Here is a 26,995-nt window from a genome sequence, read left to right as displayed (position 1 = left end):
TACAACGCCAGTGACAAGTTAAATTGTGTAAGCATTTAAAATAAAATTTCATCACATTCAAGATCCAATATAAATTCTCCTTTGAAATGATGGAGCTTTCAAAAAAAATTTAATTTAAATTTGAAAATTTAATTTAAGTTTTCGTATAATATTTATTTTAATATAACATTTTATAAAATTATATTATTTTTTTTTTATTTTTATAAATGTATAATATTTTTTACTATATATTAAATTAAAAAATAAATTTATGATACAAATGTATTTGCTCTCCTTAAATTTGACTATTGAAAAAACATATTGGCATTATATATAAGTCATTCTTGATGTGTATGTATTGTATAATTATTTTTTTATATTATTGTAAATTTTGTAGAAAATTTTAGGTGTGGTGAACAAATTTATTAAAATATTCTAAAACTTATATTCTAGTGTATAGAATATAAATATCTTGTAAATAATAAAATTTTATATAATACAAATAAAAAAATATATATATATTTTAAAAGACAATGAGTTAGATTATAAAAAACAATGAGTTTGTTCTTTTAATATTTTTTTTCAACATGATTTTAAATATATGTATTATATTATATTTTACCATTTTACAAAAAATTATTATTTAAATAAAATATTATTTTTATATTACTTACTAAATTTTTATATTTTACATAGAAAAATATAAATTAAACTAAAACATTAAACAAACAAACTCAATAATTTATATATATATATAAATATTTATTTATTTATGAAAGATAAAAATAAAAGGTATCAGTAGATTGTAGTTTAAATATTTTAATGAACCGCACGAGTTAATATTTGAAATTGATTTAAATTGAATTGTTAATTTGAGTTTTTATATAAATAATATTTTGTTATGATGATTTGTAAGAAAAAATTATGTATTTTTATTGAAAACTATGCAACTTTATATGTCATCCAATTTTTTTATTTTTCTTTAATTTCTTTTATTTGTTATCATCAAAATCTATTTTCGTTTATTTTTAGTAAAAAATTATGGTATTTATACTACTTATTTCTTTTTACCATAAAAAGAAAAATTTATATTTGAATCCAATTTTCTTAAAATTCATGTTCAATTTAATAAACATAATTTTATATGATGAAAAAAGTATTAATTTTAATTTAAAATATTATAAGAATAAACCAATTATTTTACAACTATATGCAGCAATGGAGGAAAGCAAAAAATGTATGCTTTTGGAAATATCTACAACGACCACAAAGAAACCTATAAATATATGTTTTTGATATTATTTTACAACTATTTGCAGTAATGTTTGTTTAATACGACTATTAATTATAAATTACTGTATGCATATTTTTGTTAATAGTATTGATTATAATTTACTAGGATATCTATTTATCGAGGGAAATATTAAAAAAATTTATTCAATATCATTATAATATTTTTCCGCAAAAATTAGAATATTTGGGTCCGACGTGGAGATTAAGAAAAATAAATATTTTATTGAAAAAGTGATAAAAGTAAAAATCGTAGTTGAGAGTATTTTTGGAAAATAAGTTAAAAGTTTTAAAAACAAGGAGAGAAAATGTAATAAAGGTAATCACATTTGTAAACAAGTGTAAATAAGTGTTGAATGAAATATAACAGTTAAATGTTGATTTTTGACTTTGTCAAAAATAGTAATGAGTTAAATCTAGGAGACAGACTAAAAATGAAAGTGAGAGTAAATTTGACGGACGGAAGAAGTATAACATAATTCTCATTCATTAATTTCATTATCACCTTATATATAATTCCTCCAATTACAAATTAATTATTTATAAATAGAAAGATATCAAATTAAATATTTATTTAATTTTTATTATGTTAAAAATTAAGAGATATTTATTTGGCAAATGAAGTATTTTTTTTATAACCTTTGTTTGTGATATTTTTCACATACAAAAATATTTTATTTTTATATTTAAATTTGATATCATTATATTGATATAAAGAAAAATATATTTTAAAAATACATATAACATATCAATGTTTATTAAAAAAAATTATTTGAACAACAAAAATAATAAAATTTTCACCACTAAAATGTAGTGTATATCTATAAATGTTTAGCGAAGTTGACCCACGTCTGCATCCATTTCCATTAACTCGACCCGAATCCGAATCCGAATCCATTACCCGAGTCGGATGAGACCTATAAATACTGGAATAATAAGTCATCCCAGAAATTACGAAAGCTTTTGACGGAAGGAACATAACTTTTTGGGTGAAGCTCCGTGACAATGTCAGTAATCGCCGGCGAATCACCGGGAGAGAAACCGATCGGAAATCCATCGGAGGGGAGCGTTCAGAAATCCCCAGGATCAATCGATGCTAATGATTTTCACTGGGCGGACTATGTAGCGCAACAAGCGGTAATTGCACAGAAGACTATCGAGACCACCGTAGACAACGCAATTGAAACCACCAGATCGCGAGCCGATCAATTTCTCACCACCGCGTCGGCTCACTTCGGAATGACGATTGTAAGATTTGAATTTCCTGTGCCTTCATTTATGTAGTTACAATTTGCTGCAATTGATGATAAATTTGGAAGATTCTGAAAATTTAGGTTTATTGCGCGCTGTGTTGGTATCATGCGAACTGAAGCATTCGTAACTTTTTTGTATTGATTCAATCGATTCGTGACATTTTTCTTTGGCATTTGTTTGCTTTTGCACCTTTAGGATTTCAATGCATGTAGAATTTGTAAGAAAAACTCGATTCGAGCATATGGGTTGTATTTGTGTGTAATATTATTGACTTTTTATAAGCTCCACCCGCTAAAACCTCTTTAATATCAATTGAAGGTAAGGCTCCGTATAGACAGATTTTTAGGTTTTTGAAAAATTGAAAACTGTAAAGAGTTAGTGATGATTGTGATAGAAAAATATATTTGATATGATGTTTTTAGAAAGTTGAATATTGCCAGAGTCTCCAAATTGTTGTGTAAACAGTGGATTTTAAGATTTCATTCTCTTCATGATGTCTCTACTTATACCATTTTTAGCTAGCTTGCTTAAATATAAATTTGTTATGGTGGCGACATTGCAATTTATTCTGTTATGTAATGCTATTATAGGTGTGAATATGCCCAACTTGAACTGTCAAAGATGCACGGGTGTGTTTGTTTGGGGGATTGGATTTTAAATACACTATTCATCTTATTTTTTCCCCCAAAAAATATCAAATCAAACACCTATTTTTCATTTTTTATATTGTACTAAAAATCAATTTTACATTGAAAACATCACATCAACACCTATTTATGTCACATCATATAACTATTCAAATTCAAAATTTTTACTATTCAAATCCAAACTCAAAATCCAAACCCCCAAACAAATACACCCTAATGGTTCAAATATATATATATATGTAGATACAATAGGGGATCTGTATAAACCAATCACAGAAAACCTACTTAACAGGACAAAACTTGTGAGAATTAAGTAGTTTGAACTCATTTGAACTGAACATGAGGGAATTGCATGAGATAGAACTAGGTGAAACTTGTGCAATATGGATAGAAAGAATCTTGTGCCAAATGGAAAGAGTAGAACTTGTATAAACAGACTAGGGTGAAACTTGTGTTAATAGAATAATGGTAGCAGCAAAATCAAATTAGAAGAGAATTATCTACTTTGCACTGGCTTTGATATCAAGTAACAATTAAAGTTAAAGAAGTTGGATAACATTGATTAATGTGGTTTGCCAATTTGAAGGAAATAAAACTACTGAACACCAAGAAACCCAAACAGAACAGGAAATTAAAATTTTGAAATCTAAATATTGAATGCACAATTTGAAATTATTGACCTCTATGCAATTGCATGAAAGAAGCTTCATGAACATAACAATCACTAAATCAAGGTTGAGGACTCTGGGGTAGAGATCGAATGAATTCCAGTAATGATGAAGAAAGTTAAGAAATATCACAGGAAAACGAATCATTTAATAATGCTACGTGGAATCAGTTTTAGAGAATCACTCACAAGAAACAAAACGATTTTTATTCATAAAAGACAATCTGCCTACAGATGGCTGATGAAATCCTCAAACACAAACTCTAATACAAGGATTTACATTATGTCCCAAACCTAGTTTTGGTGCAATTTCAGTAAAATTGAGAAGTTGGGCATTCTTTGCAATTCTTCATTGAGTTTTTGGGCTGGAGAGAGACAGGTTGGGGGGATTTGAAGACAATGTCAATGAATTTATTAGGATGGTCGATGTTAGGCTTGACCAAATAAGTCGAATTGTCTAAAACTGTTGAATGGGTTGGCTTTTAGACTAAGGGTCTTTAGTTTGCATGTTAGTCAATTTATCAATAAATCTGATAATGGGAGTGCTTTTGGCAAGTGCTCAGGTTGGGTTCAGGAGACACTGTTGGTCGGTAGTTGAGAATCCAATAGTAAAAATTTTCAGCAAAGGTTTGGTGTAGTATGAAGGATGGACTTATGGAAGGTCTGTCTTATTGATGTGTGAACCGACAAAGAATAAATCAAGAGTATTGGAATATTGGTCAAGTCTGAAATAGATTGGCTTTCAGTTACGTTTTATAATCCTACAGAAATTCCTACATTTGGAACGGTCCTTGGGAATACTTTTGGTTCATTGGAGGAAACCAATAGTGGGAGAATCTGTCAAAAGTTAAAAAACTGGCAAAGTATGAGAATGCTTTTGTTAATTAGCTGGTTCTCTAAGGAATCTGACAATTAGAGAAGGTGATAAAAGAAGCAAAAAGTGTGAAAGTGCTGCAGTCTGATTCTGAGGATACTGATTATTGGCACGCGCCAGTTTATCATTGTAGCTCAAAATGTTTGTCATGAATCCATTATCCAAGCTTCGAGCCAAAGTAGCTATTGCTTATTGAAATTCCTAAGAACATGTGCATACAAGAATGCACTTTTGCATTACCTGAGTATTCTTTTTCATCACATCATCAGTTTAAGAACTCATTTAGGCCAACTCACTTTGGTTGTGTTATCAACACACCTCCACCACTATATCTCTACATTAACCTATTTTTTCCCTTTAAAATATCATATCAAGCACTGATTTTCTATTTAAAATACAACATAAGAAATCCATTTTCAATCCAAAACATCAAATCAAATAAATATTTATATCAAATGAAACAACTATCTCAATTCAAAATTTTATTATTCCCAAAACAATCCAATACACTAAACACAACCGAATAAATCCTTAGTTTTCTTTTTTGCCCACACAGTGAATTTCTCTCTGCCTCACCTACTAATCTCGGTTATTTTACATAATGCAAATTTGACATAATAATGAATCTCAAAATATGTGCCTCCGGAAAAGAGGCCATGGTTTTTTTTTTTTTTTTCTCATTTGACTGTGGCAATGCCACATACATGTTATAAGCTCAGCTGCTTGTGATTGGTGCTAGTGGTAAGATGGGTATATCCATCTTGATGCTTGTATTATTTTCCTCTTAAAAAGAGTTTTTTCATGAAAGTTTGATTTTATCATTCTCCCATAATGTAAATGTGAACCTCAGTGTTTCGCTACCTGAAACAGTATCACATCTTTAACAAAGTATTGACCTTTAACTTTGCTACTGAATAACACACTTCCTCTTTCCCGGAGGCACATATTTTCATGCCTATTCTTGATGTTTCACATAACTTTGTATACTAAGCGGTTGTTGACATGGTTGTGATTTGGCAGGATATGATGCAGGACTCTTGTCAGAGGTTGAAGTCTGAGTATCGCATGTATGAGAATATTGCATTTGGGAAGATTAAAGGTCCTTTTCAAGCAAACAATTCACTGAACATGATTGCATTCTGTATAAGTCAATTTGGATATTCTTCTCAATATAGGTCTTGACTTTTTTGAAATTGATTAACTGCTGCAGAGGGATTGCTTGTTGCTTCTGCACATCCATTTATAACAACCGGATCTGTGCTTGGTGTGACATTTCTAGGTCTAAAAAGTATGTCAAACCTATATAATTATCAGCACATCTGAACAATAACTTTTTTCTTCACTCCCTTGACCTCGAATCTTTATTTTGATTGTATTTTAATGTGTATCTGCAGGGACCAGACAATTCTTGCACTACAAGACATTGCGCATCTTTACTAGTGAAGAGGTATGATTGACACTATTTGTTTGATCATGTAACTTTTGGAATGCTTTAGCAAATATGAAGTCGTTGGTTGTTTTATTATTACTATCTCAGTATTTAGGCTGTTCCATTAAAGATTCAGGTGATAAAATATTTTTGTTTAGCTGTGTTAGATGGCTAAAAGTATTTAATTGATTTCGCATTATTTTCTCTATGCTAAAAGTACTAATATTTTTAACAGTTTCTATTTGCATTGCTAATCAAATTGATTTGATTGGCAACTACTAATCATGGTGGTGGTTGAATTTTCGCCAAAGAATAATATACAAGTGAATGTCTCTTGATCCAGAAATTGGTTTCTAAAGCTGATTTGAAGGTTAAGGAGTTACGGCAGTCGATTGAAAGTTTGAAGGCAGAAAGTGAAAAGTTGGAGGTATTCTTTTGATCTTTTCAAACACATGTTTGCTTCTGTCTTTCATGTTGCATCTTGTTAACCTCCAACTAGTGTACATGTTTTTGCTTTAGTTCCCACTCTCCCATCCCTCTGCATTTGTCTGTTCCAAAAAAAAATAAAATAAAATTAGTGAACTAGTAAGCTGAGTAAAAATTGAAAAGGTAAATCAGTGGGCTAATTGTCGAAAAAAAGTAAGGTATCCAGATGTCATTTCGATATACGGATGCAGCTAACTAGACAGCAGAGGTGTATTTTCTTTTTTGTTAAAAAAAATATGGAGCAGGGAGTTTCTTTCCATCTTTAGAGTGCTAGTTCGACTTTCTTTTGAATCCTAGATGTTGCAGAGAAATGATGGATCACTGTGGAACATATGCACACATATCTATTGTCTATAGAATCAAATCAGTGATTCCATAGACATCAAAATTAGCTATATTGATTATTAATATATTTGTTTGCAATGACTACGATTGGGCCTGCTCATTTATGTTTCTCTTGTGGGATCTGAATGCAAATTTCTTATAAATTTAGTAATTATTTCCAAAACGTGAATATCAAGTACCATTAACAGCTAAATCGTTTCATGGAGGATAAAGCCTGCAAGGAAGGTTATGCCGTTCAAATTCTTAGCGATACAATTATTAAACTTAATTGGGCCTTGATGTCATCTGTTTTTCTTACTTGAGATATCTTTGTTTCTTTTTGTGCACTTCAATTTGTGGAAGAAATGCACCTTTAAAGGTCCATGTCAGATCTGTTCAGTTTCAATTGCCATGATAATGCAAATGTTATGTCAATCTTCTATCCATTAACATCTCCTGTATTATTATTATTTTTTGTTGTTATTATAATTATTTATTTATTTTCCTTCGAGGTATCTCTTTATTCTTAATTCTCAGTGGTGCTCATCCCAGTGATGAAGCTGGTAAAATTAAAGGGTGGAGGATTATATCTATCTATCTATATATATATATATATATAATATTAATCTATTTCACTGCATTTGCTGCCTTCATTATTTAGGTAGAGACTTGGAATAGTCGTATGAATCCAGGATTTTATCTTGCGCATAAATTAACTTTCTTTAAATATGAAGAAGTTTGTAAAGTTGAAATTTTATCAATTGACACAACGTGGTTTAATGGTATCAGAAAAGGGCATTGCAAGCTGAGGAAGATTTGTTGCGAGGGAGGACAAAACTGAAGTCTGTGTTTCTGTTTTAGCATATCTTTCAAGATTATTCGACTAATTTTTAATCCATTTCTTTCCGACTCATTTGTGTGTTTCCCCTGCAGGCAAACAGGAAAGCAAATACAGAGCGTCATCAATTCTGCCTATAAGATAGAAAGGCAAGCAGCAGGTCTGTAATCTGTATGTGCAACCACGAGCACATTTTCCATCTTCAGGAGGATCGTCTATTAGAATCCATAAAACTATTTTCACCATTTTGATGATGGCGTGTCTGACAATCGTAGCTTGATCTTTATAACTGTGTCAGGCTTGAAGGATGTTCTTAAAGAGCTTCCTAGTAGAGAAGCATCTCGATTTCGATCTCAAGTAAGTCCTCTTTTCCTTTTAGGTAGACTCCGTCTTTGTTGTGTTAAATTCCGCCTACTTATTTACATTAACTGTTATATATTATTCTTAACTCATCGATCCCATGCACTTGTTTCAAACATCGAATCTTTTCTTTCTTATTTCCCCCCAAAATATTAATTATTTTCCTGATTGTAGGTTAATAACCTCGCGAAAGAGGCTAAGAAAGAAAGGAACGTTCTTTCGAAAGAAGTTATGAAGATCAGCAACCACGGAATCTCGGTCTGAATTTAATCTCATTAGTAAGTAACTTCTTGTCAATTTTCTTAGATGTTTGATACTGCGGCAAATGAATAAAAAAAGAAATCTATAACTTGAACAATTGAATTTACCCATCTTTTTTATAATGAGGTGATTATATGTGTTGTAGTAAGTGGCAATAGCCCTTGGTCCTTTCATGTCTTTATGTTATTTCTTGTGTCTCCCTATTTTTGGAATTGTTTTTTTATTTTATTTTTGTTCTTACTATTTTGTTAATTGTTTCTTTATTGAATTGGATTGGCAATTTTGCTTAACAAATGTAGAGCATTTGATACACACCACACCATTTTCAAATGTCAATTGTGACACTTATTTTTCTTTAAAATCATTGCATGTTACACTAATTAGACCCTATGTGTTCTGCTACTGATTTGGGCTTTTCAATTTAACTTTTAAACTGGTGCTTTAGAAAAGTATATTAGAACTATTGATATTATATTGAAATGCGGAAGGTAAAAAGACTAAATTAAGTTAGATAGATAGTATGATTATTTAAAAGAAAAAGAAATTGATATTTTGTTATGAGATAGACCAAAAAAAAAAAAAAAATGATAGATTGTTAAGAAACGAAAGAAATATTATTATTTTATTTTATTTTATTTTCTTTTACATATAAATGGTAGTAGAAAGGCATTAAGAAAAAACTCAAATAAAATGGAGGGTTTCAATTCTATTCCAATCATCATGTGAATAATTAATGATAAATTAGGAATTGCAAATCCATCGAAGATTGATTTACTTATTGCCAAATCTTCTGCTGTATAAAGTTTCAAACAAGTCGTTAAAACTTTTTTGAAAGCATATTATTATTATTATTATTATTATTGTTATTATTATTATTATTATTATTATAATATTGAGATTTGATTTATTGGAGAAGTAATCAATTTTCCACTATGATTTTTGCTGTTAAGAAAGTGCTACACAAATGGGGATAACATGCACTTGTTTCCATATTCTGACTTATGTTGATTTTAAATATAGTTTAGAAGAGTTTTTTTAAGTTTTAGAAATAACAAGAGTTTGAATAAAAAAATAATTTATAACTATATATTAACAGATTTTTAGTTAATTTTCATCCACTCAATTGTCGAACATAAGATGTTTAAAAAATATTTTGATATGAGATTTAACTTTAAATTTTTTGAAACCTATCGCATTTTCTTAATAAAATATTATATCAAAAATATTATTTAAATTAAAGGCTAAAATAATATTTCTTTCGTTCAAAAAGTATAGTTTTATTGTGTTGGGCACGACATTTAAGGAATATTGGTATTATATTGGTAGTCAGTAAAAAGTAAGGATAAATAACTTTTTTGTTCTTAAAAAGTAGTGACAATTGTGTAATAATAATGAAAAAGTAGAGATAGTTTTACAGTGATATGATTATTTATGGAAATGAGACTATTATTTTAAGATGAACAAAAATGGTAAATAAGATTATTGTATTTGGACGAGCGGCTATAGTAATAATAAATAAGCTAAAAGAAACGCTCTTAAGTTCTTTAAAAGCAATTATTTGGCTTTTAAAAGCATGTCTTGATTTTAATTTGTTTACTGTGAATTTTGGTTTGTATTTCGATTTTAAACTTCAGAAGAAAACCATAAATGTGATATTTTATAGAAAAAAAAAAATATATATATTTTTGTAAAAAAAAAAAATTAATATTATATAATTAAAATTTTTAAAACAAATTTTGAATTAAAAACATTAATATGTGCATCTCTATAATATGCATTAAATTAAAATTTTGGATATATGAGATGGTCAAAAGGCAGCATTATTTATGAGCACTCACATTTTTTTATTTAGTGGTTAATAAATTGTGGCCAACAATATTTATGTTTCACTTGAAGAGCCCATCATAATTACAACATTTATTATTTTATTATTTTTAAAAAAAACTGTATGCAATTTATTGTGTTTTGAAATATTTTTATTGCTTTAGATTCTTTTGCCTTAAAATATTAATAGTGTTTGAATATTATATATTTTGTATAGAGATATAGTATTAAAAATAATATTATTTTTTTTTTGTAGAAATATATATATATATATATAAATGTGGATTGTTTTGTACGAGAAGAATGTCGAATGGATATTATATATTTGGTGGAAATTTGGGGTTTGTTTGGTGTGTTAAAAAGAAATATTATTTAATTTGTATGTTATTTTAAAAAAATTATTTTTTCTCACAAAATATTGTAAAAAATATTATTGAAATCAAATCAAACAAACATGTTGGGTTTGTTCATGTCATAACATTATTTATTATGTACAATTTTTAATAAAAATAGATTATCTCATATAGTAAAATATAAGATCAAAATACTATATAAATAACAATTCAAATAAATTTTAAACCAAAATCAAACAAACTCATTGTTTTTAATTTTTTTGTCCTTACTAATATTTATTATTCAATTTCTCAAATTTAGTTTTAAAGTATTATATTTAATAACTATTTTACGAAAAAAACAAAAATGCACACACACACAAGAAAACACACAAAAAATAAAAAAAAAAAATGCATCTTTATTTTGAATTTAAAACAAACTTTGATAGGTGTTGAATGGATTAATTTTTTGAAGATTAAACAAATTAAGTTTGAGGTAATTTTTTTTTTTATATTTTATTTAAAATATAATGAATTGCGTTAATAATATAAAATTGCTTCATTTATCAATCAATTTTAGCTTTTGTATTAAATTATTAATTTTTTTGAATGAGGTATATATTGTTTATATTATGCAAATAAATATATATATATATATATTTTTTTGATCAATATTTATTGTATAAACAAAATTGATTGGAAGTGCACATAAGAAATATGAAAATGATTGGAATGAATTAAATACAAGTAGTGAATAATATAGTAGCAATTGTTGTGCAGTGCATTCCATGGGGCATTAATTAATTTATTAAATAATTAATATCAGTGGTTAAATTAAAGTCAAGCACAATAATAATAATAATAATAATAATATTTCTACCACCCATCAATCTTTATCCATTCATTCAATGTGGTATAATTAATTACATATTACTCTTGTGGCTGTGAAGTCCTAAAATAAAATAAGATAAATTTAATGCTATCTCTGTCCTACCTATCATGTTTATTATTAGTGTTTGTCACTTTTTTTTTTGAAAAATTATTATACATTTTAATTTTATTTTAAATTTTATAATTTATTTTTTTTAATTTTAATTAAATTAATTAGTTATCTTAATTTTAATTTATAACTATTTATATTATAAGATAATTATTTTCACTAATATATTTTTAATTATCTACTAATTATATTTACGTTAAATTCTCTTGTGTCCAGTAATCCTGACATCCAAGCAACGCGAAGGAAGTATATATTAGTTTATTGTTTTCAAACCCCTTTGTATAAAAATGAAGAAAAAGAGAGAGATTGGTTTTGAAAAATTATTAAATAAACCATATAACATAATTATTAAATAGAATGTTTTATATGAATAAAAAATATATTTTAAATTTATTGAAAATAATGTAATTGCATGATAAAAAATTGAAACAAATCGAGTATAGTAGTGACCCCAATATATTTGTTTAATAAGTTTAGAGGAGTGTGTTTGATTTTGATTTAAATATTTTTGAGGTTATGTTTTATATATATATATATATATATATATAATTCAATATGTTTTTCTATTTCAATTTAAAATAATTTATATATTTTTATTTATTTATTTCACTAAAAAATATTTATTTTTTATTTTAGTAAAAATATTTATACACTAATACCAACATATCATTAACTTAACATTAATTATAAATATACTATTACACGTATAATTATTTGAACATAAAGTCAATTTCAAATGCATACATTAAAAAGGAACAATTTCAAATGCATACATTAAAAAGGAACAGAAGATTTTTCTCTTTTCTTAAAAAAAAAATTGTGCAAAATAAATAGTAAATATAGTACAGGTGTGTTTGTTTGGAGGATTGAATTAGATTTTCACTATTCATCCAATTTTTTTTTCCTCAAAAATATCAAATCAAACACCTATTTTTTATTTTTTATATTATACTAAAAAACAATTTTACATTCAAAACATCACATCAACACCTATTTATATCACATCATACAACTATTCAAATTCAAAATTTTTACTATTCAAATCTCAACTCAAAATCTAAACCCCTAAACAAACACACCATTGACACTATATAATATATATTTTATTCAGTCAAAAAAATCATCAATTCAACAAATAATATTACTATTTTTTATATTATAAATATAATTCTCTATACATAATATAAAAAAATTATATTCACTCAAAAATATAAGTGAATATATATTTTCAAAATATTGATAAATACTTTGTTTCTTAAATAAAATCATATCAAAAGTACTTTGTTTATCTAATTTTTTTTTTTATCGATTCACACTATATATATTTTATTTTTTTTTAATGAAATTTAATATTTAATAGAAAATATTATTTTTTTATATTAATTATACAATTCTATATATTTCATATATATAAAAAAATTATTCAAATTAAAGTATTAAACAAACAAACAAACCTTATCTTTTTGGACTTTTAAGTTGGATTTATGATTTTGAAAAATATATACTTTCTCTGCCAATTCATAAAATATATATATTTTTATTTTGAATTGTGTAATCATAAGTAATCATTTCATTTTTATTAATTATGAACTTTATTTTTTTTTTTTATAAATACTCATACTTTATAATCATATTATTATTTTTATACAAAATAATAAAAGTAGAATTGTTTTTGCATTACTTTTACTCACCTATTATAATTAAAATATTATTATTTTTTAAAATTTGTGTCTAAATTAAATGTATACTTTTAAATAGACGTAAGGAGCATTGTAATTGAAATTTTATTTGATGTAATGATTTAATATTTTAAATATAAAAATACATTTGTATAGTATATAAAAAAAATATTTAACATTTTCAGAAAAAGATATTAATAGTAAAAAATTGATAGAAAAACCACAACAAACACAACCTAAAATATTGAATGAATATATAAAAACATATTTATATACTTATTTATTGAGAGGTCGTTATTTGAAATTAATTGGTTACTGCTTCAAGAGAATTAAAAAAATACACCAAAAATTTCTTAGAAGGCAAACAAGCCCACACCTTAAATGACTACGAAAGTGACACTGATTGCGATACATACATACATAAATATTTTATTTTATTTCTTTTTTCTTTCTTCTAGTACTATAAGAATTAAGGAAATAGAACAACTTGTGTGGTCTTTTTATATTATTATTATTATTATTATTATTATTATTATTGTCGCCCACCTCTCTATTTTAAGAAATCTAATTTAATTATACACCGTTTTCAAAATGGTATTTATTAAATACTCATTTCGTTTCAAAAGAAGTGTCTTATTGAGAGTTGACACGAGAATTATAAGTATAAAGTAGAATGTAAATGACTAAAATACCTTTACTTTTTGAAGGGTCTTAAAGAGTATGTTAAAGTATAGTATAGAAAAGTATGAATAATTTTGTTATAAAATGGAGACCACTGCTACTAAATAAAGAAACAAGACCATTGTTTTGGGACGGATGAAAATGGAAAAACAAGACAAACTTTTTTGAACTGAGGGAGTATTTCAATAATTTTATTGATTAATTATAAAAAATATATATATAATTTACAAAATCAATTCTCACAAAAAGCTCATAATTATTACATAAATTAATCAAAACTACTTTCCAAATTAATTGTCATTATTACTATTATTTCTATTGTTTTCTCAATAATACTCTCCCAATCTTCAAATTTATTTTTATTTTTATTTTTTTTAATCCGTCATCTAATTTTATTTCATTATTACTTTTGGTAAATACAAATATCCTCAATTCTAACATTTATTTACAACAAATACCACTAATTTTATTATATTTTTCTCATCATTTACTTTAATTTTTAACAAAATTATTAAAAATATTTTTCAACTATCTATTATTTTTTAATAATATATATATTTTTAATTTCCCTCTTAACTGATTTTATTATTTATATATACATTTAAAAATAAAAATAAAAAATAATGCGGTGGTATATAAGCGGGAGACGTGCACGCGGACTGGCGTCTCTTCATTTCCCACATCTTCTTTCTTATGCGCGTTGCTTTCGTGTTTCTCTATTTTACTAAATTTCCTATTCTCTCTCTCTCTATCATCTACGGCGAATCCTCCGGTTGTGAAGCAGTCATAGTGATGGATCTTCAGAGCACCACCGTCTGCTGTTTGTGTGGCGACGTCGGCTTTTCCGATCAGCTCTTCCGCTGCTCCAACTGCCGCAGCCGCTTCCAGCACTCGTACGTCGTGCTTTAATTCGATCGCCGCATCTCCTTTTGTTTATGTTTATGTGTGTAGATGTGAATATGAATAGCACAGCCGATCGAACACAATCTCTCTAATTAATTGATTATGCTGTACGACATATGAAATTTCTAATTCGTCGTCATTCAATCCAATTTCGTTAGTTTGTTTGGATCGCTGCTCGTGTAAGATCGATCAAGCTTACATTATTCGATTCGATTTCGTGCACTTGATTTCGATTCGTATTCTGATCGATTCGGTGACGCGACTTTACGCTTTTTGTGGTTTGGAGATTACTTTAGGTACTGTAGCAGCTACTGCGGAGAACAGTCACGGCGTGTTGAGGTATGCGATTGGTGTTTAAGCGAGAAAGCAAGTTCATCATCCGGAAGAATTACGAGTAAATTCCCGCAGGCAAGTAGTGAAATGAGATCAGCCTACTCCGGCGAAAAAATCAAGCAGAATAACCGTGGGGACGGTGGCGCTACGGCGGATAAAGTCGCCGGAAAAAGTCTTTCGCCGCGGCCTACCGCACGCAGGTACAAACTTCTCAAGGATGTAATGTGCTGATTAATATATGTAGTCACGATCTCCTCCTGTTACTATTTAGCTATCGCTTCTATACATCTCTGAGCTATTTTCTCTTCATTTAAACCAATAATATTCCATCATCATGCTTTATATGTAATGTATATGTACATATTTATATATATATATTCCATTTCACTTATATCTTCATCTTCTTCTACCTTCCTCAACTGAGCTTGTTATTGTCCGCTCTTCATCTAACCTATTTCTTCTCTCTCTTATTTTTCTAAAATCAATATCTAATTCATCACATTTGATGTTAGTAGATTTTATTATTATTATTATTATATATAAATAAATAAATATATTAATTGTAAAGAATGGACTGTATCAATGATTTGATACCTGATATCTTTTACACAACGAAGTCCACATGTGTACTAAGCTTTCATTAAACTAGATGCAAAATTCACATTAGTATATTACTATAAAGAATGCAACTGTATCAAAATTTTATATTATAAAATAAAGTAAAGTAAATATTATATAATCAATGTCATGCCAGATTATATACCGAATACATTGTCGGCTTTTACATACATAGTACATACATACAAAGATCCAGTCGTAGTGTAGCGCTGTAGTGTTTGTACGTTGCGCTTACACATACGTACCCTCGCTGACGCCACAAAAGGACAACTAGTGTCGATCAGCGTATCTGTTTTTTGATTTACGTGCATCTGCTGCCACGTGTATTAGGAGATTCCATATCTTTATTGTAGTGGTAGTCCGGCTGGTTAGGTCATCTGCATTCAAGATACTCAACATAGGTATTTCATTTCTACCTCAATTTATCTCTATTTCACATTTTCTTTATCTTTCTTTCATTTCAATAAAAAAAATACGTATACATTTATATTTATATAAAAATTATTTATTTTTAAAATTAAATATAAATAAAATTATATCAATCTTGTATAAAAAATAAAATTTAAAATACAAAATTATTAAAAAAAATTTGATATAATTATAATAAATATATATTTAAAAAATGAGAAATACATTTTGAAGTATGTAGGAGTTTTTGATATTTTTTTCATTTGATTTTATGTATAATTATATTCTTTTTTTAAAAAAAAATTATGTAGGATGGACGAAAATAGAAAGAGTGAACAAATTAAATAGAATAGAGGGAGTATGGATATTTTAATATTTAATTGAGAGTTACTTAATAAAATGTTTTGGTTTGAACATATTGAAATGGTAAAATGAAAAGTTTACATTTGGACGAAGAAATATTAAGTTAAAAAACTATTTAAATCAAAAACTAAAAAAAAAAAAAAAAAAAAAAAAGCAAACCCTTCATCGTCCATTTCTCATTAGAAACAAAATTTCTACATATAAGGTTCTAGCTCAAACATTTTTTTTTTTTTTGTAATAACTCTAAACCATCTATCATCTTGTCTGAAAACTTTTGCCAACTATATGTATAGCAATACTAATTCCATTGAATTATCATACTCACTAAGGCCATATTTATTTATACATTTGAACATTTAATTAATTCCACAACAATCAAAATAATCATATATATATATATATATTTATATATATACACACTAAAACTAGACAGAGTTTCTGGAAACCGGCACCAACTGCAAGTTATTATGTTCCGTAGTCTCCGGCCGCGGCGGTGCAGCCTCCGGTGGTTTGTTGTCGGCGGCCGCGGCGGCATTCATTTCCTGAAGTTCGGGCGGGTCGACGACGGTGGTGGCGGAAGATGTCCTGTCGGACAAATGGCGCCGCATCTCTCGGTGTTCTTGGCATATGGCACACCAATGGAGCGTGCAATGCACCAGGCACGGATCGCACGGCGAATCCTACCATTTCACACAAATTCAATATTTTAATATCACTTTAGTTAGATTATATACAAGTTTTTAGAAGCTTCTGCAATAGTAAGAAATTACTTCCGTACACACGAAAATTTAAAAATAATATAATTAATAAATAATTAATAATCTATTCCTTTTGTTCAGAAAATTTAATTCCACTTTTATGAAAAAATACAAAAGAACTAAATTTTTAAGATGGAGAGTACTATTAGTAAATAATATAATGCAAAAAATTATAAATTAAAATTATGATAATTAATTTAATAAAAAATTTAAAAATTATATTAGAGTAAAGATCAAATTGTCTTTACTTTTAGATAAAATTGTATAATAAAGTGAGAATAATATTGAAAATAAATTTAAAAAGAATATATTAGTAGTTAGGATAAAATCCACAATCAATAAAAAGAAATTTGTAAACTTTTGAATTAAACAAAAATAGAAATATGTAAATATGAAAGTAGACCGAAGAAGTAAAATTAAAATATATATAAAAAAAATAAAATAAGATGTAAGATAAAAATGAAAAATATGATATTATAGTATTATATAGGGTCTAATTATTATCTGTTAGAAAAAAAAAAATTTAATGTGATATTTAATTATTATGAATGGTACATATATATATATATATATATTTTTTTTTTAAAATATTAGATTTTATTTTTTATTTTTATAAGCTGCTAGTCACATTTACTCGAATTATTTTTGACAAACAAGATCTAAAAGTAGCGTGTGTGTACATACCTTGAGGTGGTATCTGCGCTGCAGCAGCTGACGGCCCATGCCGGTGTAGATGGCGCAGACCCACCACCCGAACAGCAATCCCTCCGTCAGCAGGCACACGGTGTCCGGATCGATCATCCCGTTGAACGCTATGGTTAGAGCCGCAAGAGCAATGCCGCCCTCCACGCACACCGCGTGGCTCACGCATGCGTTCTGCTCTGCTATTTCGCTGTTCAATGCCGCCACATTTTGCCCGAACAGCACGCAAGGACAAAACAATCCGTTCTTGCCTACAGAGAGAAAGAACAATATCTATGCAAGTGCTGTGCGACGACGTTAATGGAATGGAATGTAATTTGTTAAATTATGGAACGAAGCTTCTTACAGCTCTCGGTATCTTCGAGGCATCCGAATATTCCGGTCATCCAGTCTTCGTCCGCCGGCGGAATGTAGGTCGCTGGCAAAACTTGTCCGCATTGCTCGCAGGTTCGTCCGTGCAACTATTACATATATATATATATATATAAATCGTTATAAGTGCAATGCTTGATCGATCGAGGATGGAGATCAACAATGGCGGTTTTCAAATCGACGAACGAACGAACGAACGCTAAATGCTCTAATCGGAGATGAAGATTAACTAATGCATTGATTATTGATACAGTACATACCTGATCGATGTTGATTGCCTCGTTGAGCTCTCCAGGCGTAACATTCTGCAACTGTCTCTGCTCCTCAGATAGCTTCACGTATGTCCTCTCTCCATCCATCTCTCTCTCTCTCTCTCTCTCTCTCTATATATATATATATATGTATGTATATACAGATTTACTGCGTACAATTGATTTCAACTATTTACCATCATCATCATCATCGTCGTCGTTGCCATCGATCGTTCATTATATGCGACTCTGTGCGTGCGAGTGCGTGTCTCTGGCCTGCAATAGTGGAGACAGAGAAGGTATTGCAGATCGGAGTGAGCACAGAAAATGGAAGGAATTAATAAGAAGAGAAAAAATGGAGGAAGGAAATGCAGAGATTACTCAGTCTTTGTTGGTCTCCGTTCATTGCCTCTCGAAATGCAAGAGGTATCAACCATTTCCAACTGATTCCACCATTTCTTCATCTACCTATATAAAGAAAATTACAGAGACTGGTCCTCGAACAATCCACGCCGTCGATTGTTTTGCCGCCTTCCGAAATCAACGGTGTTGGAGATTCGGGACCACAGGTCCCGTCCCCTTCTGGATTTACCCGAGTAAGAGTAAAGTCAGTTTGGCTGAGTGATACTGATAATAGCAGTGAATGACTGCCGGCCTTATCTGTTACCTTTGAATTTCTCCATGGGCGGCGGCGACTACTTGCTTGATGCAGATTTAGATTCCGTTTCCGGCGGCGACGGACGGAGTTCAGTGGTGGAGATTCGCCGTGGAGGTAAATCGTGCTCTCAAAATAACGGGGATTCGGTGTTCGGATCGGTACCGTCTCGGTTTGAAGTCGAGAAGGCGATTCTCGATCTGGAAAGGTGTAGTGCTTCTTCGTTTCTGAAATTCTTTTACTTGTAGCTTCGGATTGAAGCAGTTTCATCCAATTGCAAATCAAATCGGAACTTCAAATACCTCAGTTTCATTTCTTCGCCTCGCCCAATTTCACTCAGCTGAAATCCTTTTCTCACTCTTTGAAAAAATTGGAACGAAATTGACCTGATTACAGTCCGTTTGCAACTCAATGAGAATTATCAGCTGCATATTTATTCATTCTGCATCAATTTGCACGTATCCATTTGTCGATTGAGCATTAGAATATCAACTCCATCGAGCTGACAGTGTCTGTAAATTTTCTTCTAGGTTTATGAGCGGCCTTTCCAATTCTAAATCAGAGCTTAATGGTGTTAAAGGATTGCTGCATGATCAGCAGTCAAAAATCCTGGAAGCTCCTGGATTTGCAAAATTTATGGAAGCTTTCTCTATGATGCGATCGGACCCAGCGTTTCAGGTGCCATTTCTTTCCATGAATCCATGTAGAATTAATTAATCAGTTGATGCTATCCTCATGCAATCTTGAAGTAATTCTATTTGGATCTTAGTTGAATCTTTATTCCTGTAAAATGACTCAAAATCTCTACTTAGCTCCAAATTTCACAATAATTTGACTATACCATACCCATAGGGCAGTAATTAGGGTTCTAATTAGCCCTGATTAACGACTATAAACTGTCGACATATAGTAATAATCTGCACATTACATGTTACTATTGTTCTCGGCACAATATGTATGTTAAAATATTAAAATAAATAAATAAACATAAATTAACGGTTCAACAAAAAATATAATATTTAAATATTTATTTCACCGTTATCGTAATGATAATATAGCGTATTCGATAATTGAAAAGAAAAGACGACAGTAATATAATAATATTTTTTAAAATTATATTTATAATATAAAAATATATATTTAAAAAAAAATTATAATAATTTGCTAATATATTTTAGTTTTAAATTATTATTTTTATTAAAAATTATAATAATAGTAATAAATATTATCATATTATTGATCATATATACAACAACAATAATAATAATAATAACAATAATAATTTTAAGAATTCATTAAAATCTGTGATGGTAAAGAGAGATTCTTTTCTATACAAAATTTTCACAAAAATCCATAGACTTTCAAAGTCTATGGATTGAGAGACTTTTAAAACTCTATATTGAATACCCCAAAGATTTTAAAAGTCTGGATTGAATACTTTTACATTTTAAAAAATTTTTAAAAGTCTTCATTGAATACACCCAGATTTTATACAAAATCTATATTGAATACACCACCTTATTTAAATTTCAATATATCATGGAACTAATGTAGAAACGGGGGGCTTCTTGTGGTGCAGTCTTGCCTCATTTGGATACCAATTTTGTGTGTAGATGTGGCGACGAGCTTAATAATGCTGAACTCGAGTTATACTCTAAAGTCTATATTGTTACTGTTGAAACTGAAAGTAGAGCTTTCGAATAACTGGTAATTCATTTTGAATAGTCCTAGCTGGAGTTGACTACTTTGGTTTTTTGCTTGAGAGTCGGATTATCCTTAGATATTGGAGAAGAGACAGAAGCTAAATATTGAACTGCAATTAATCATTTTTATCCTCTAAGGTTGGGTAATTTTTGTTCAGAAATCTGTCGCCTCCATTTCTAGTGATAAAGCTGTTTGGGAAGCCCTTATGAGTAATAAGGCGGTTCGGCGTTTGCAAGATTCGATCCCTAAAGGTTTAACCTCAGAAACTGATTGTGAATTCAATTAAATGGTATATATTTATATATGTGTGTGTATATATATACCAGCTAAACAACAGGAGCTCCTAACATACAGTGAAGAACCGGACATAGCGATCCTTATCTTGAAATGGATCACGGACTTCACCAAAGCAAAAATTTTAGAACTGGTGGACAAATTCTTATTGCTGGTGAACGAGATTCTCCAACCGGTTTTGAAGAGGAGACCTTCCTCGGATCGCCCCCAACTTTTGGATGAGAAAGTTAGATCATCGTTTGTGCTCTCTGTGGTTATCATTCTGATTGTTATTACCACTCGAAGCCAGGGCTAACTCGATGGAGCTCAAGAATGCGAGTTTTCTGACGGTAATATGCATTCACGAATAATGTAGACCTGTTATGGTAACTCAGTCAAATGTTTTGTCATTAATTCTACATTTATACATAGGTACATATACATGCACATGTATAGTGTCTCCTATTGATTTTGGCTATTAATTGTGTGTTTGACTTTGTAGGAATCGGATTAAAGCAATGCTTGGATGTGTGCATATGGTTGGTGCCGGGCCCAGCGACCACATGGTCGCACAGCCACGCCGGGCCGGTGAAAGGATTGTTATTAGTACGATGACGAAAGCAATTTGTTCCGCATATGGAATGGGTATGTATCTATTGTTCTACTATATTCTACTATATTGCGAGTCTTTGTTGCACTATTCATCAACTGTTACACTGTCGCTCTCTCAATGAATCGACATTCTTGAGAAAGATACAAAACATACCCGTGTTGCATTGCAATGTCTCGTGGTTTTTTGTTTTTCGTTTTGGTCTCACCTTTGGTCGGATTCTTACACAGAGTTTCGGGTTTTTACTCGTGTGAGCGATGAATTGGTGAACTTTAAAGAGTGTTTAGGTTATAACATAAAATTTAGAGTGTCTTTTTATGATTTTAGATACATTATTATAAGTTTGTATAACTATGATCTTACAGTTGCGAGTTTATAATAATTGATTTATCCATTTGAGTAGAAGTGATGGACTAAGCTCCACCCTAGATGTCATTTTCTTTAAAATAATAAAAATAAATATCATTATATTATTATTAATAACGAGGATCCGACATCGACTCACGGTGTGTTTGTCTGTTTTTCTATCTTAATTTTTAGTTACACAATTTATAATAATAGTATAAAATAATGTATAATTTTATTACAATTTAAATTATAATAATTATTAAAATGCAAACAAACATGCGCGTCCTAACCATCTACGAAATTAAATTTATGTATTGAAGCGTTTTAAAAGTTGTAACAGTACTTTTTTTAAGTAAATATAATATGGAATATTATATAATACGAATAAATTATTATATATATATATATATAATTGGCATAATTTCGTTTTATAAAAAAAATGGAAAATGTTAAAGATAGATAAATATAGTATTTATTTCTTTAAAAGAAACGTCTTTCAAAATGTGGCTAGGGTTGGGACAACCTTCAATTTCATTGTCTGTCTTGTATATTAATAAAAAATTAGGGTAAAATTGCTTATAACTCCCCCGTGATTTCAAAATTCAGTTTAGAATCTCTATATACTTTAAAAATTGCATGGTACCCCCTTATATTTTAAAAAACGTTGAATGAAACTCCAACACCATGAAATTTTCCTCGTATGATAAGAAGATGATTTCCTATCTATATGTTTTGCATGACAGGGAGTTCTATGCAATATTTTTTAAAGTATAAGTGAGCGTCATGCAATTTTTTAAAGTAAAATAGAGATTTATGCTGAGTTTCAAAACCACAAAGTGGTTTCGTGCAACATTTTTTAAAATATAAGGGATGTCATGCAATTTTTAAAGTAGAAGAAGAATTTTTACTCTGAGTTTCGAAACTACAAAGAGTTGTGGACAATTTTGCCAAAAATTAATAATACATACAAGGATACAACATTTATAAATTGATTTTGTCACGCACCATTGTCTCCAAAAATAATTTTGTCTATATTTAAATTTAATTAATTACCTCTTGTTTAAATAAACAATTATTGGTTTCACTTTCAATGTGGTTCTTTTTTTGTAGGTTGCTGTTTTTGGGTAACTAGTTTCTACTTCATTATATCCTATCCTTATAGATTTAAAACCTTCATATAATTTTTTTTTTTTAAATAGTAATTAGTATTGTGTATTTTTATAAGGATAAAATTAAAATGTATAGAAGGACTAATATAATTTCTGGATTTAAGTAGAATGAAGGTAAGAAATATATGAGGTTCATTATTGGTAATTGTGTTAATAGATGAAAATATAGTAGGTAGAATTAAAAAGAAAAAAATTAATACTACTTCCCATTTAGTGATATTTGAATATTAGTTATTAGATTAAAATGTAGTATAAATTTTTAAAAAAATACAAAAATATTTTTATTAGTGTCTTATAATACTAATAGAAAAAATTTTGTACAACAAATTATACAAATATAAGAATATTTTTAATGTTAAATACAATAGTGCAAAAAGTAAATGTGATCCTTAAAAACTGACAGACGAAGTCTTTGTTTTTTTACTAAATATGATATAAATATTTTTTTGTAAATAAATTAAAATGATAAAATAAATATACTCCATCCGTCCCACGTACCATGTCCACGTTGCCGTTTTTGTCCGTCTCACATTCTATGTCATTTTCATTTTTTAAAAAATGATTACATTAATCTCATTTTAAATTTTTTAATTAATTTTTTTTTAATTTTAATTAAATTAATTAGTTATCTTAATCTTAATTTATAATTATTTATATTATAGAATAATTATTTATAGAGTAGCAGCCACGGTTCATGGACGAATGGAGAATTTTGTTAAGGACTGGGGAGTACATACTGATGTTAGCACAAGCAGGTTTATGGATCAGCATGTGAATACTAAAACAAAAGTGTGTACTTTAGGTTTGTTTGATTACAATTTCAAACACAACTCACCATTATTCATTTGGTACGATCTTCAATAAAATATATTATTATTATATTTTTTATAATATTATATTAAAATATTATTTAAATAAAAATAAAAATTAATATTTTAATTTAAATTAATTTAAAATTACAACAAAGCAAACCCCAATTATTATTATTATTATAATAGTTTGAATATGATATATCTGTGAAAAAATAATATTTTATCCGTCCGTGAAATTTATTTTTATTTTTTCTTTCATTAGTTCATTAAATTTATTTTATTACTAATTTTGACAAAGTCAAAATATTAATATTTATATTGTATATTTTATAATATTAATCAAAATGTCATATATTTCTATCGAGTGAACACATACTTTTATATTATGTATAAATATATTCTCTAGGAAATGAGTATATTTTTACTAAAATATAGATTTTAAAATACTTAAACACAATTTTAAATATATTTTAATCAGATATATATATATATATATTATATCATGATTATCCAAATTACACTATTTTAGCTGATCTTTTAACCGCAACATCAACCATCAATCAAACAAACACACGTGCCAAGACTTAATACATCTAGTGGTTGACATCTTCCGCATAATATTAGTTGTGTGTTTAGTTTGTAATTAAAAAACAATTATGATTTTTTTATTTGAATAGTAGTTTGAATGTGATATATATATTTATATTTAATAAATAAGAAATAACAAAGATATTTTTATTTATGTAAACAAAATCAAGGGGATTTGGTTGGTTTGTGTTTGAAATTGGGGTTATTGTTGGGGAAGAATAAATGCTGCACCAATAAATTCTCGTACACTTATTCAAATAGGCCAACTCCCGAAGCGTAGTTATATCACAATTATAACGGCGATTCGTCAATAAAATAAATACAAGGATTTCAAAGTAATAAATGACAAGTTATTTGTTTACCCGGTCCGGATATAAACCATCCTACATCCGGGGATACCAATTCAGGAGAGGTTCATTAATCAGTGCTGATTAATAACAAAACACTCAAACCTCCTTCTACCCAAACTACAAGCTAATTACCTAGGAAATTCCCTCAACAGACATAAGTAGTTACAAACGCGTACTAACAATTAACACATAGCTGGACTGCTCATATTTTGAATGTTTTCCTGATCGGAACTCCGATTTCCCTTCGACCACAGAACTTCTCCGGCTGGATAATAGTGCATATAACTCACTTTCACTTAATGCATGGAGATGAGAGGAAAGAGGTTGAGAGAATTGATACAATATTTCTTTCACTACACACTCTCTCAAAAACCACTCTACTATCTTCCCACTAATCTCGAGTTGTGTTAAGCAACCACAACAACCATGATTTGACATGTAATTAATTCTCTTTGATACAAATAAAGTATTGTGTTGTATCTAATCAGTTCTGACCACAAAAGGACAAATTCAAGTTGTCCATTTTGTCTTGAGCAGCCACCATTCAAGGAAGGACAAAATGTCTGCTTGATTGGACTGCACTAGCTGAGTCCAATATTGCTGTTTTTGGTAACCAGCGACCACAGCAATATAAAGAGGTTTTGTCAATACGCCAAAAATAGATGATGAGATTTTTGATCATCTTAACAGTTATGAATTATGTTTTGATTTAAATGGTATTTTGATGTAATATTTTATGAGAATAAATAATATTACTTTCATCCGGTTCTAAGACTCTCATTTATTTTTTGCGTATCAATATTTGAATATTAATTATTTTATGAAAACGTAGTACAAATAAAAAAATGACAAAAAATACTTATATTAATGTCTTATAATACTATTATAATGATATTTGTATAAAAAATTATACAAATATAAAAATATTTTTAATGTTAAATACAATTTGGAAATGAGTTTGAATTGATAACCAAACACACTCCAAATCATTGATATGAACTACTCCATTAAAATAAATAAATAAAATTTCAAAGCAAACAAACCGTTTATAATAAACTATTTTCATCATAAAATAAAATATTTTCATAATTTTGAGATTGATTTTGGATGCAATCACATATAATATTATTTTATTTTATTTTATTTGTGGGACTAATTAATTATATGATAGAAGATCTTGAGGCAAATCATCTTTAGTGATTCTTTGGTGTAAACGTGTTGGAAGACGAATATGATATGATATGATATATCATTAATTAATTAATTAATAATTAATTAGTGCCTAAATGCTTTCACTAAAATAGTCTTTTGATTTAATTAAAACACCAACAATCAACAACTAACTACATACATACACATTCTTTTTCAATGATAATTATTTATTTGGTGCCCATAATCATTTTAATAATTTATTTATTTATACAAATATTTTTCTTAATCACATCACAAACACATTTGTACATTTTGTATTTTTGGATATATATATATTTTCATATTAGATATTAAAAATCACGCTAGTAAAATTAAAAATTATCATTTTGTATTGAATAGTATTTTTATTTTTTTTCATTGAATAAAATATATATTATGTAAATAATAGTATATATTTTTTTTTATAGTATCCATTGAAAATTGTATCATCTAGAAAAGTGCTTGGGGAACAAATTCATTATTATTTCAAACTTTTTATTGTATATTTGTGTTTATATATTATATATTATATTCTAATTTTCAATTTTGATTTTATGGATAATAATTTAATAATGCGTTAGTCCCCCTGAAACCTAATTTATGCAATTATTTAGCTTTGATATATCCTTTTGTTGTAATTAATTTATTTTAAAGCACTTATA

At 28.3% G+C, this 26,995-nt stretch overlaps 4 protein-coding genes across 4 annotated transcripts; 3 read left to right on the top strand and 1 right to left on the bottom strand.

Annotated features, from left to right (window-relative positions):
- Window positions 1–2,207: 2,207 nt before the first annotated feature.
- Window positions 2,208–8,582, top strand: LOC127252727 (uncharacterized). Its single transcript, XM_051277035.1, has 9 exons — window positions 2,208–2,517; window positions 5,732–5,810; window positions 5,922–5,999; window positions 6,106–6,158; window positions 6,484–6,567; window positions 7,740–7,792; window positions 7,884–7,948; window positions 8,087–8,145; window positions 8,323–8,582. The coding sequence occupies exons 1-9, from the start codon at window positions 2,275–2,277 to the stop codon at window positions 8,410–8,412; spliced, it is 804 nt and encodes a 267-aa protein (XP_051132992.1). The 5' UTR covers window positions 2,208–2,274; the 3' UTR covers window positions 8,413–8,582.
- A 6,022-nt stretch (window positions 8,583–14,604) lies between these two features.
- On the top strand, window positions 14,605–15,552 carry LOC127252605 (uncharacterized). Its single transcript, XM_051276849.1, has 2 exons — window positions 14,605–14,818; window positions 15,125–15,552. The coding sequence occupies exons 1-2, from the start codon at window positions 14,619–14,621 to the stop codon at window positions 15,390–15,392; spliced, it is 468 nt and encodes a 155-aa protein (XP_051132806.1). The 5' UTR covers window positions 14,605–14,618; the 3' UTR covers window positions 15,393–15,552.
- Window positions 15,553–16,714: 1,162 nt separating this feature from the next.
- On the bottom strand, window positions 16,715–19,428 carry LOC127252320 (cell number regulator 6-like). Its single transcript, XM_051276441.1, has 6 exons — window positions 19,301–19,428; window positions 19,015–19,215; window positions 18,643–18,909; window positions 18,357–18,471; window positions 17,993–18,261; window positions 16,715–17,230 (listed from the first exon to the last, which is right to left on the bottom strand). Exons 3-6 carry the CDS (start codon window positions 18,739–18,741, stop codon window positions 16,976–16,978), a joined length of 738 nt encoding a protein of 245 aa, XP_051132398.1. The 5' UTR covers window positions 18,742–18,909; window positions 19,015–19,215; window positions 19,301–19,428; the 3' UTR covers window positions 16,715–16,975.
- On the top strand, window positions 19,273–22,069 carry LOC127252321 (uncharacterized). Its single transcript, XM_051276442.1, has 5 exons — window positions 19,273–19,496; window positions 19,819–19,966; window positions 21,150–21,243; window positions 21,319–21,615; window positions 21,768–22,069. The coding sequence occupies exons 1-4, from the start codon at window positions 19,315–19,317 to the stop codon at window positions 21,579–21,581; spliced, it is 687 nt and encodes a 228-aa protein (XP_051132399.1). The 5' UTR covers window positions 19,273–19,314; the 3' UTR covers window positions 21,582–21,615; window positions 21,768–22,069.
- The last annotated feature ends 4,926 nt before the right edge of the window (window positions 22,070–26,995 follow it).

Source organism: Andrographis paniculata, unplaced genomic scaffold (assembly GCF_009805555.1).
Source record: "Andrographis paniculata isolate CXL003 unplaced genomic scaffold, ASM980555v1 Contig46END, whole genome shotgun sequence".
Taxonomy (NCBI): domain Eukaryota; kingdom Viridiplantae; phylum Streptophyta; class Magnoliopsida; order Lamiales; family Acanthaceae; genus Andrographis; species Andrographis paniculata.
This window is presented reverse-complemented; position numbering and strand designations above follow the sequence as displayed.

Bases quoted from the DNA above. Each gene is read 5' to 3' on its own strand.
- LOC127252727 (XM_051277035.1), top strand. From the start codon at position 2,275: ATGTCAGTAATCGCCGGCGAATCACCGGGAGAGAAACCGATCGGAAAT. The intron at 7,793-7,883 runs GTCTGTGTTTCT...TTTCCCCTGCAG, and splicing joins CGAGGGAGGACAAAACTGAA to GCAAACAGGAAAGCAAATAC. The intron at 7,949-8,086 runs GTCTGTAATCTG...TAACTGTGTCAG, and splicing joins GATAGAAAGGCAAGCAGCAG to GCTTGAAGGATGTTCTTAAA.
- LOC127252605 (XM_051276849.1), top strand. From the start codon at position 14,619: ATGCGCGTTGCTTTCGTGTTTCTCTATTTTACTAAATTTCCTATTCTC. The intron at 14,819-15,124 runs GTACGTCGTGCT...AGATTACTTTAG, and splicing joins CGCAGCCGCTTCCAGCACTC to GTACTGTAGCAGCTACTGCG.
- LOC127252320 (XM_051276441.1), bottom strand. From the start codon at position 18,741: ATGGATGGAGAGAGGACATACGTGAAGCTATCTGAGGAGCAGAGACAG. The intron at 18,472-18,642 runs GTATGTACTGTA...TATATGTAATAG, and splicing joins AGGCAATCAACATCGATCAG to TTGCACGGACGAACCTGCGA. The intron at 17,231-17,992 runs GTATGTACACAC...GTGAAATGGTAG, and splicing joins AGCGCAGATACCACCTCAAG to GATTCGCCGTGCGATCCGTG.
- LOC127252321 (XM_051276442.1), top strand. From the start codon at position 19,315: ATGGGCGGCGGCGACTACTTGCTTGATGCAGATTTAGATTCCGTTTCC. The intron at 19,497-19,818 runs GTGTAGTGCTTC...ATTTTCTTCTAG, and splicing joins GCGATTCTCGATCTGGAAAG to GTTTATGAGCGGCCTTTCCA. The intron at 21,244-21,318 runs GTTTAACCTCAG...TATATATACCAG, and splicing joins GCAAGATTCGATCCCTAAAG to CTAAACAACAGGAGCTCCTA.